The 12,641-nt window shown below is 32.2% G+C and overlaps 1 protein-coding gene across 1 annotated transcript in view; it reads left to right on the top strand.

The window, feature by feature from the left end:
* The window catches only part of LOC140061029 (transcriptional adapter 2-beta-like), a 30,380-nt gene extending 23,833 nt beyond the window's left edge, over positions 1-6,547 (top strand). Inside the window, exons 14-16 of the mRNA XM_072107432.1 lie at positions 1,422-1,495; positions 3,342-3,404; positions 4,161-6,547. Of these exons, the coding sequence (XP_071963533.1) occupies positions 1,422-1,495; positions 3,342-3,404; positions 4,161-4,283 (260 nt within the window). The 3' untranslated portion in view covers positions 4,284-6,547. The remainder of the gene's footprint in view (positions 1-1,421; positions 1,496-3,341; positions 3,405-4,160) is intronic.
* The last annotated feature ends 6,094 nt before the right edge of the window (positions 6,548-12,641 follow it).

The raw sequence follows: 12,641 nt of genomic DNA, 5'->3' as shown, positions 1-12,641 counted from the left end.
GGAAATCGTATTGATCGGATTCTATGCATCATTGACTCGACTTTATAACCTCCAGTTATTATTTTACGGTAATCAAGCGTTAGATGGAATATGACAAAGTTTCCTTTGTCAGTTTAAGCTATGGATTAACGTGTAGATGATATAAATGTTGGTTTGTGGTCACTCAACTTAAAAACATCTGTCTTAGGTTTATGACTGAATATTAGATGGTTTTAATTCTGCTGCTACTGAATTTTGATAAATGAAAAAATAAAAATAACTTGGTCTTACGATACTTTCTAAATTTGAAACATTAAGTAGTAGGTCTACTGTTGAGCTCTGTCGATCTACACTATCAAACTAGTTAATAGTGATATTCCCAAATATGGTTGTGATATGACATCATCATGTCCATATATGGAATATACATTTTTTGTCACATAAAGTTTGATAGTGTAGACAGAGCTTTAAAATGTCTCTATTGAAAAATCAGGGTCTCTGAAACATTTAATATATGTTCAGCTTTTGTGGTGTTTTTTTTTTACAAAATTGTTATCAAATACATTAGTTTTCATCATTTGTATTTATATATAGACCTAATTTTCATGAGTCATAATCCAGTGCAAAGTGTCAAAATATTTTCTAAGTTTATTAATTCTTCTTTGCTAATGTTGTTAGAAATCATTACAGCAATGCAAAATATATATTTATATTCAACTATATATTTTTAATTGTGAAAATTACTTGTTTTTATCAATCATTTCTATTATTTTGAGTCAATCCACCCAAAATATGTATATTTATTTTGAACAAAAGAGGGGAAATGAACGATTAAATTTTAGAATGGATACGACAACATGAATATGGAAAGGAAATTATACTTGCATGATGAGCTTAGCTTCATCCTTGGGATTAGACCTGAATCATGAGGATTAAAGGATAAGTGTGCTACCCATCCTGTAGTAAAGTATCACACTAGGTGGCTAAAGTGCCTACTGTTGTCATTTATGTCTCATCGACAATTTTCAGTTTAGTTCACTAAATAACATTAGAAAAAGCAATTTACTAGTATTTACTCACATCCCTAAATTTACAATCGTGTATTCTGTAATTTCACTGATATTATCCTATTGTTTATGTCCATCGCAGAGGCGAAATGCATTCCCCAAATTGGCGAACATGACCAAAATGTTTGTTGATAAAATCAAATCTCGAAAATAAAAGATCGCAAATTCCTTGGAATCGCAAACATTTATAGGTGCAAAAATATTTGGCTTTACAGTATACAAATTCACCATGAAGGCCCATGCTGAAATTATGTAAAAAATAGTTTTTAGTTTCAAATTTAGTTTCAAATTAGTTTTAATTATGATATTATTTGTTGTTTATATTAATTTCATATTTTCTTCAATTTTCATCATTTCTAACTTCTCCTCCATCAGAAATCGCTGAAGACGAATTTCAAGCTATCAAGTCAACGCACGGGTTTAACTATTTATCCGAACGAGAGAAGAAGGTAAGCCGCGAGGGCGCTGCTACGGGAGTCTACTATCAATTAAGACACCGAGTGTAAGATAAATCCATGGAGGTTCCTTATTTTTGATGTTTTGTATATTCTGTCTGCTCGTACAGAAAAAAAACTGCTGCATGAAACCTGCTAATATTGCCGCACTCTTTATTTTACGCATCCAAAACAAAATGTTATTGAGGAAAATCAGTGTTAAAATAAGAAAGATATATTTTTAACGAAACTTCAAATATAGTAGAACCCCTATTAGCGAATACCTTTTACCAAAGAGTCCCCTTAATAGGGTTGTCCCTTAATAGATGTTGGCTGTATTGTTAAAACATATATAACTGTTGTCTGTTCCATGGACATATTTACGGTGGCCTATAAGTGTCACGGCAACTTTCAAAAAATATCACGGCAATTTTTTCAAAAAAAGCCACGGCAATTTGAAAAAAGCCACGGCAAATTAAAAATAAAACATCACGGCAAATTAAAAATAAAACATCACGGCAAATTAAAAATAAAACATCGCGGCAATTTAACAAAAATACCAGGGCAACTTATAAATGAAACACCACGGCAAATTAGTATTGAAACACCACGGCAATTAATAGTGTAAACACCACGGCAAATTACAGAATGCCACGGCGGAAGTGAGTTACCACGGCGGAAGTGAAACCTTTGGAATCTTCGATTTTTTTCTGAGGTAAGTAATTATATTTGTGCATTGATGTAAATATTATATTAATTTATTTAACTGCAGCAGTTTACGTGTTTATTGCACTCTTCTTGAACTTTCTAGGCCGGGCTAGACCAGGCCTTATTACAAGGTAGGCCTAGGCCCTATAACATTCTACAATGTTTTAATATATTTACAGTAGGCCTAATCTGTTTTTTATATAACAAGTTGTTTTTACAGTAGACCTGGCTATTACTGTAGGCCTAAGGCCTAGGGCTAGTAGTAGGCATAGCTAGGCCTAGTGCAATAAAAACGTAAATGCTGCAGTTAAATATAATAAATTAATATAATAATATTTACTTCAATGCACAAATAATTACTTACCTCAGAAAAAATCGAAGATTCCAAAGGTTTCACTTCCGCCGTGGTAACTCACTTCCGCCGTGGCATTCTGTAATTTGCTGTGGTGTTTCATTACTAATTTGCCGTGGTGTTTCAATACTAATTTGCCGTGGCGTTTCATTTTTAAGTTGCCGTGGTATTTTTGTTAAATTGCCGCGATGTTTTATTTTTAATTTGCCGTGATGTTTTTTTAAAAATTTGCCGTGGCTTTTTTCAAATTGCCGTGGCTTTTTTCAAATTGCCGTGGCTTTTTTCAAATTGCCGTGGCTTTTTTTTAAAGTTGCCGTGATATTTTTTGAAAGTTGCCGTGACACTTATAGGCCACCGTACATATTTTCTCTTAATACTAGCAGAGGTTAATTAACTACAGTATGCTATACATTTGCATGTCAATTTATTCTATATTTTTGAAATATTAATTTATATTTTGAATAATGATAATAGCATGCTTACTAATAAGATTGTTATGGTAATCAGTCTGTTTTTTTATCTTTTCATTTGATGATTAATAAATATTAGTTAAATCAGAGGGTTTAATTAAATGTCACATTAATACTTGTATGGTCACATTAAAGGGACACATTCAGGACCCAACAAAGTGTCCCTTTAATAGAGGTATCCTCTGAATTGAGATTCGCTGTAGTATTATATTTTTACCCTCGTTTTTTTACCCGGTTTAGTTAAGTGTCCCAAAGGCATGGTTCTGCTATATTTTGTAAGTATGGTATGATAATGTGCGTTCTCTGTTTTTAAATCGTCTTTTATTTTTAGTTGTGCAGCTCAATGAGAATGAAGGCTAGCAGGTACATTATGCTGAAGACAATCATCGTTAAGGTGAGTTTGATTAATAATTTAATCAACCAATCAATAAAAAAGGAAGGGGAAAAACGAAGGGAAGGGGCAAAACGAAGGGAAGGGGCCAAGTGAAGGGGAGGGGCAAAGCAAAGTGGAGGAGCAAAGAGTAGGAAGACAACAAGCCTCTAACCTTAAACTTCTATTTCAAACTAAGTTGTGTATCCATCGCTTATTCACATTATGTCATACATTTTTTTTTAAATAAATAAATTTGACTTCAATAAATATTACATTTTACTAAAATAATTCTTTCTGATAATTGAACTTATCTTAAACCTAATTGTAAATATGTATACAATGAAGCCTTTGTATACAGCCTGCAGGGTTCATTCTAAGGACATCATATCATATAGATTCTACCATATATCAACCTACTGTACATTCACCCCAGGTTGTTTCTCACTTTATAACTGGGGCAGATGTGTAAGAAAACTAAAAAACAGATAAAATATTAATTTATTTTTATATTATTGCGCTGAATATCGGTTCTTCAGAAGGAAAATTAATTCTGGAGAGTTATTAGGTATTTAAATAGATACCCTTGTAGTTAATGTTTTGAATACATTTCTATGGTAATTACAATAAATGTAATAGCCAAAAGTTGTTACGTTAATGATTTCTTCTTACACAGTAATCCTAGATCACTTCGAATCTTGTGACTGATGTTTTTTTAAAACTATTTTAAAATCTCATGTTGATATTGAAGATGATTTTGTGTGATGAATTATCTTTTAGGATTACTTGCTCAGAAGACAAGGTATCTCAACGAGGCCGCGTTTTCCGGGCAATCTGAACTTAACGCATCGGAAACGTATCGTGAACTACTTGACAAGAAGCGGATGGATTAAGTCGAATTAAGGGGAACGATAGCCTAGAGGATAAAATCCTGAAGGGTATGTTATTTTGATATGGTATGATAGGATGAATTGGTAGCTAGGGGTTTCTTACCCTGATGTGATGAAGGCAAAACAATGAAAATCGATTGAGAAGGTTACTGACTTTGAAAGCAGCAATAACTAGATTTTATTCCCTTGATGCTTGAATGGTGATGAGTTGAGAAGTAGAATAAAATCAGCCCTCGATGATAGAAAAGAAATAAACTTCCACGGAGACATTGAACTCAGAATGATACAACGCAAATTGAAGAATACACTCTTATGGTGCTAATACTCATTTATATACCTACTGCCAAATTAAGGAACCTAAGGAACACATTATTTTACTGCAGTTACTGCAGTAATTACCTGTTTTTCATTACTTGAATTAAGTAGTATTTTCATAGCAATATACTTCTTCTGCAGCACATAGGCCAGTGGCCCAAAGTACATATAACTGGTACTTCAGTTTAATACAATAGTAAACTACAATTGAACTGCTGTAACTTGGTTAGTAGGTTACTGCAGTAATCCTATGAATAAATTGCAGTAAAATAATGTTTAAACCTTACTTTTGACTTTTACGTTTAAACCTATATAATGGTTTTAAGTACAGTAATATAAAAATACAACTTTAACAAATGCTGCAAATTAGGTCATATCATTAGTAGAATATATTTCCCACAATGCCTTGCCTTCCAAATATGACCTATGACCTTACTGTATAAAGCCAAACATGAACTCCTTCAATTTAAATGAACTTTGAAGTTCCTAGTGTATATATTGTTAACAAGATATTGAATCTTAATGCTATTTATTAAATATAATATAAAAAAACAATTAATTTGTGACTGGAAACTTGATTGTAAAATGAAACTCAAATTAAAAATTAATAATTGAAAAGTGTGTGATAATAATATAATATTAGCCTATCATCGCATAATTTTAATACTTTTTTAAGTTTGGATTCTAGGCATTCAATTTGATTTTTATGCTATACTGTTTTAGTTGGAAAATATGGGATGGGTTTGTCTGACACTGGTTGTCATCCATCCCATGTAACCAACCTAAAGCCTTGTCTACACTATCAAACTTTATGTGACAAAAAAATGTGATGTGCCCATATATGGACACGATAACATCATATCACCACCATATTTGGGCACATTACACTTTTTTTTGTCAAGCTTATTTGATTTGATTTATTTCGATACTATACACAAAGACAACAAACAATCAATCATTTATATGGTACAATACAAGGGATACCCCTCTCCCCAACAAATATAATAATGTACTTATTCTAGCTACGTTTTGTATTTTACCAGTTGTGCTATTTTGAAAGATAAATAATTTACATAAGGGTGCTATAACACATTGTTATACTTTTGGAATACCCTGTCAATATCCTCTTCCTAAATATTAAATTTTCCTGTAATTAATACAGAGTGTGAACCTCTTTAAACTATTCTACATTATTTTCTAGAAATAAGAGACAGTCAATTGTACAGGGTGAGATGTTTCTGTCGTTTTTTTTAACATCAAAATGTTCTTAATTGTGTGTTTTTTAGTTCGCACAATTTTTTATTTTACAAACTTGGAACCGACTTTTTCTAACAGCAAGTCAGATGGGTTGCCCTACTCTGACATAATTGTACTGGATGTGGGATTTGAACCCTGACCTCCATATACAATACATACCTTGTAAAGATACCGTGTACGATGTATGTGCTATATGTATTTTTTACATTTATTTAAAGTATAACTTTACAAATTTAGTACTATCCACAAAGTATTATCGAAAAGAAAATAATTGAGTGTGCAAACCAATAATTATAAAATTTTATTTATTGAAAGAAATTACATTGTAGAGACACTGCATATTGAACTTTGCTTTGTTTTTTTTTAAACGGTAAATTTAAAACTACTTTTAATGGAAACAATTGTTTGATATTTCATAATTGATTTCACTTCTATTGTTTTAATTTTCGGGAACTTGTTAAAATAACTGTAACATGTAAAAGCGTAGGAGTTAAGTCCAGACGTCACGATGTTACGTCCAGACGTTGTTTGTTTATTGTAAAACAGAAAGTATTGAAATGGTGTAATTTTTATTGTAAATAGTAAAGATGTGGTTAAATAGCGAAGAGGGTATTGAATTGAAGACTAATATTAATATTATATCTAATTGGTTTTTTTTGTAGATTCTATTGTTTGGTGAATGTCATTGTGAAATATGTTTATTATTTTGTGGGTCTAGAACGGGGGTGTAGAAGAGTGTTATATTGCATGGTATATGATTCAGTGATTCACTCTAGAATTAAAAATACTTGTAACCGCCAATTTTAGGATAAATATTTATGCTTTGAAGCAATTTTAATAACATTAAGAATGTTCTCGAAATCCGTGATAAAGGCTACTGGTTACCGTACGTCACAGATTCTTTATAATGGATTTCCATTATTTAAAGATGTTGTCCCTTTGTCAAATTTCAAAAAAATAAAAATAAAAAGATTTCGAAAAAAAGTGGGTCATTTTGAAGTATTATGATAGTTATTAACTTTCACCAAAAATTAGTTGAAACAAAAATAATATAACTGAAATACAGACGTTTTTTGGTTCAAAAAATAAGTTTTCGATCAAAACATATCTTATATTTTATAATGCAATGCGCTTATTTGGCTACTCTGTATACATAATCATAAAACTTCCTCGTGATCTGTGTGAAACACCCTCTCTCAACCGTGACGAGTTGTAAACAATAATAATAATAATAATAATAATAATATTTATTTGGAACAACACTTTTTTTAACAGTGACACACATGCGTAGATGGTGCGTCCATACCAATTACAAAATTCAATACAAAAACAATGAAAAATAAAAACTGAAACGAAAATAAATCATATTTGAGATAATGACATAAAATTTGACTCGACGCTATTACAAAACTTATTTAGAAACTAAAACTACGCTAATACAACTACTAATTTTGCAACATCAATGGAAAAGAACACACTTTTTTTTAATAAAACAGTTCAAAGTTGTAATACAATTGCACTTCTTAATTTCCAAGCACGGCTTGTGTACATTTTACAATAACTGTCAAATACAGCATAAATGTCGTGAGAGTTATTTTTATGGAATAACGTGCTTCATAAGACATTGAACCTTAATAGATAGATCACCAGAAATAAAATTTATCCTAATTAGCATCATGCATAATGTATACTCATGGTTTGAAATCTTTGTTTACTTTCGCTCGCGACTATTTTCCAGACGAAATGTAATCAAATTAATTTAGCTGTTAATTACGTAAAAGTGTTGTTTTTGGCTCGAATTCTCGACTTAAAGTGAATAACTTTAATATTACTTTTGATATGGCCAATTAAAATTTAGTATATTTTGACCTTCATTTTTTTGTGTTTCAAGGGACAATACATCTTTAAGCGTGGTTCCCACTAGAGACGCAACGCGACGCCGTACGCGCAACGCATGCGAGTTGACCAATGACAAGCCACTGTTCGAATAATCCATCGCTTGCGATTGGTCAAATCACTTACGTTGCGTCGCTAGTGGGAACCAAGCTTTTAAAAACGGCTTCACGGAATATAGTAGTATGTAAATTTATCGATAGTAAAGATCAACTTGTGGTAACGATAACTTTTATTGAAGTGCAAATGCTTTTAAGCTATACTATATTAATTGTACAATTTTAAGTAAGTAGGCCTACGGTTGAAGAGATTTCAAATTTTAGAGTGTAAACTGTAATTTGGTTTTGTTTTTTTTTTGCTATTTTTTTAATTGTCATTTGGGTGTTTTTTTCCCTTGATTATTGTAGTAAGAGAAAGTAGCGTACAAGAAAGGATTTTTTGATAATGTCTACTCGCAAATTTAAATTTCTACATATTCTAAAACTATGGCAATTTATACGGCACGCATATTAAACGCAGTTTTAAAACAGTTTACCCTTCTTTCTTATTGCTTGCAAAACAACTCGCAAAAAATCGCACAAATTTATCTACGCGTTACTTTCAATTTTTTAAACAATTCCTTTTAAAACTTTTTTAGAACAAATAAAATATCTAAAAATATATATAGGCCTGGGTCTACTATACATATTGTGCAAAACATTTCAAAGCTGAAGTCTTAAAAAATAAAATATAAAAGTATGGACATCGATTCTAGTATCGGTGTAATTGGCCTTTATTTGTTGATAGGCATAGAACCCAATATCCCAAATTAAATATGTATTTTCTCCTGGTATTTACCCAACGGTATTCGTTTCTGTATAATTTGTAATGCAAATACACGCACAAAAACTACGTACAGGTAATGTCTATTGATAAAGTTCAATCCGGGTTTAGGCACAACTCGTTGTATTATTTCGATTCCACTTTGTTTAGGTACCGTAGGCTCTACCTACTTTAATATGTAAACCTTATTCCCCAATCTTTTGCTTCCTATTTGGACAGTGTTCGTTTCATTTGAAGAATGCTATGTTGAAAAGGAATTGTATGATTCATGAATGATATATATTTATACAGTGTAGGCCCAACCCCTATAAAGGACTCCAAAAAAAGTTTATTTTGAATAGGGGTGTCTCCTGAGGAGTTAACCGATTTGTTTAAATGGATACCATTCTTTCGTTTCACAGGAAAGTGTCCCCTGGGGTGTCCACTGCATAAGGGTTAGCCGTCGTGTTCAAACATATATTTTCCCTTGTTCTTTTCGCGGGAAAGATATAAGAATAGTGAGTGAACCCTGAATGTGATTGTGAACCCTGAATGTGATTGTGAACCCTGAATGTGATTGTGAAGAACCCTGAATGTGATAGTGAACCCTGAATGTGATTGTGAACCCTGAATGTGATTGTGAACCCTGAATGTGATTGTGAACCCTGAATGTGATTGTGAACCCTGAATGTGATTGTGAACCCTGAATGTGATTGTGAACCCTGAATGTGATTGTGAACCCTGAATGTGATTGTGAACCCTGAATGTGATTGTGAACCCTGAATGTGATTGTGAACCCTGAATGTGATTGTGAACCCTGAATGTGATTGTGAACCCTGAATGTGATTGTGAACCCTGAATGTGATTGTGAACCCTGAATGTGATTGTGAACCCTGAATGTGATTGTGAACCCTGAATGTGATTGTGAACCCTGAATGTGATTGTGAACCCTGAATGTGATTGTGAACCCTGAATGTGATAGTGAACCCTGAATGTGATAGTGAACCCTGAATGTGATTGTGAACCCTGAATGTGATTGTGAACCCTGAATGTGATTGTGAACCCTGAATGTGATAGTGAACCCTGAATGTGATAGTGAACCCTGAATTTGATAGTGAACCCTGAATTTGATAGTGAACCCTGAATGTGATTGTGAACCCTGAATGTGATTGTGAACCCTGAATGTGATTGTGAACCCTGAATGTGATTGTGAACCCTGAATGTGATTGTGAACCCTGAATGTGATTGTGAACCCTGAATGTGATTGTGAACCCTGAATGTGATTGTGAACCCTGAATGTGATTGTGAACCCTGAATGTGATTGTGAACCCTGAATGTGATTGTGAACCCTGAATGTGATTGTGAACCCTGAATGTGATTGTGAACCCTGAATGTGATTGTGAACCCTGAATGTGATTGTGAACCCTGAATGTGATTGTGAACCCTGAATGTGATTGTGAACCCTGAATGTGATTGTGTTCCAAAAGGGGTGTTCTATTGTATTACAAAGACAATTTCCGATCTTTATAACGTTTTGTTTATTTTGTTGTCATTTAAAAATAACTCGATTTTTTTTCTAAATTTCAAAATGTCAAGGCTATTCCTATTTGATTAATATATGAATATCTTATATATGTGATATATTATGTTATATTATTATGATAAATGCCAATACATTGGCAGCTCATGAATGTCAAACAAATCGGTATTTTGATCACGCTTTTTAGTAAGCCATATAAAAATATAAACCGCATAGTACAGAACTGAGAAAGAGTTTAATTAAAATTCATTCATTCAAACTTTACTCTTTTACAATTTCCCGCTACAATGTCTAAATTTAACATTAAGCCAAATAAATGCTCAAATTTAACGTTATCACTTTATTTACACAAATATTTATTATCAATTTTAACTCAATACTGTATTATGTTTTATCAATGCTATTATTGTATTTGTGTTTTAAAAAGTTTATTACATTTGTATAGAAATATTATGATTTGAAAGTTGCAATTACTTTTATAAATTTTGTTTATTTTAATGTTAGAATTTCGTAAAGCGTAATTTAAGTTTACTGTAGTAGTGAAGTGTGATGATATTATTACCGTTGGTGTGTTAATAATAAAAATGAGAAAAAGCTTTAAAATGTTTTATTTTATCTCCAAGTGCTCACTGTTCTCATAAAAGTTGCGCCCAAAGACTTGTAAACCATGGGGTGGATTTTAATGTTTAAATTTATAAAGTACCGGTGTACTCTATTTTATACTTGCTAAATATTATTTATTTGATAAGCTAATTAGGCCTATACATTTTAAACTACTGTATACCATTACGGCCTACGTTAAATGACAGTGATAACACGCATATAAGTGTATCCTTGCCATGTTGATTCTGTAACACGTGTATTAATTTCTCCCATTTCAACGATTGAAGGTATAGGCCTATCGGTACTATTCTATGCTCATCATTTAGTAAAGAAGATAGAGGTTTGTAATAAAACAAAGAAAGAATTATATCGTGGAGAAAAAATATATATTTTTCGTTGAATGGGATACAATTCGATGAACATCTAACCTTAATTCAACAGCTCATCTTCGCCTCGATATAAATATTAAATAATAAATATTAATCAAATAGCTGGCTATTTTTTTTTTCTGTCTAGCAAACATCATCACTTTGTTTAACTAGGAAAGAGTGAATTACAATTTCACTCTTCCAGGGTTTAACCCATTGCCGTATATAATCATGGAGTAAATCTATATTCCATGTTATATAATCAATACTTCTTCTCCAAATAGGCCTACCAATGGAAGTAAAGATATACTCTACATGGCAAAAAGTGAAATTAATTCGATGATGTGTCCTTCAAACATGAATCAACCTAATATAAAGTGCAACCACATTACCTTTTAAACTATACCAAATTAAGTGTATTATAAGGTGCTTTTAAATTGTTTCTTAGTTAATTAAGCTTTAATTAATTTTAGCTGATGGACTCCGGGCATGATTGAAGGTCAGGTGATGTATTCGTAACTTTTGACGACGAAGTTCCGTTACCAGGAGGAGAAGAATAATATAATATAATTGTTACGAATGACCTCTTTGTTTAATTAAGAAGAAAATCGTTTTATCTTTTGCATGAATGACGCTTTTAATAATTATTGTGATCCAGTGTTTCGTTTCATTCATTCATAACCTGCAGCAGAATACCCAATAAGTCCTACATAAGTAGGTCCTAAGGTCAACACATTACAACTATTTCATACGGCCTAAGGTGGGGTAACCAACCTATGATAAAATCTAGAAATTGACTCTGGTTGGTAGTCAAATCATGGCCCGAATCATGGATCCAACTAATGTATAGGTCCATGGTGTAACGTGTAACTATGGTAAAAATATCCCTCTTTCAATTCGGGTAGAAATATTGTATTTACCGAAGGAAGATATGGGATACACGCATCAACAATTACTTCTGCTAATGTTGTTGGAACTTCTCTTTAAGTTCCGTTAACGGCAATTTTCTAGCTGAATCGAAACTTTAAAAAAAATAGAATGAGCTTTTTGTTTTTTAGTTAACTATTGCTTAGGTTGTTAAGTAACTTTTGTTTATTCTGTACTGTTTATTTGCTGTTTTTTCTTCCATTGTAATTTACAGCATAGACTGCACAAAAGTAGGCCTATATTGTACCGTACCTAACGTAGTGTACATAGCGTAATAAGAATAAGTGCTCATAGCGTAGCGTACATGATGTATTTGCGATGTATGTATGAACGATTGTAAAAATGTTCGGTGTCATTGAATTTACTGTTTTAGTATACAGCGGGAAAAGTGCTTTAGTATTATGACGCTTACAGCGTTTAACCCTCAAATATAAAAGCATAGACCTACTGAATGTCAACAAAATATAAACGATTCTGGCTCTCTTCTCTTACGTCAACTAAATCAATTGAACTCTCATTGAATAAAACTACAAAAGAGACCTTTCGTACCAAGCTCGGTTGCACTTCTACCGTTCAAGCCTTCTTATTCTGCTTTTGTACAAATTCACCCAACCTTTCATAACGTTCCCCTATTAGCATATCAATAGATATAAATAATACCGTTGAG

This window comes from Antedon mediterranea, chromosome 10 (assembly GCF_964355755.1).
Source record: "Antedon mediterranea chromosome 10, ecAntMedi1.1, whole genome shotgun sequence".
In the NCBI taxonomy this organism is placed as follows: domain Eukaryota; kingdom Metazoa; phylum Echinodermata; class Crinoidea; order Comatulida; family Antedonidae; genus Antedon; species Antedon mediterranea.
Note: the sequence above shows the minus strand (reverse complement) of the source record. Positions and strands in the feature narration are given on the sequence as shown.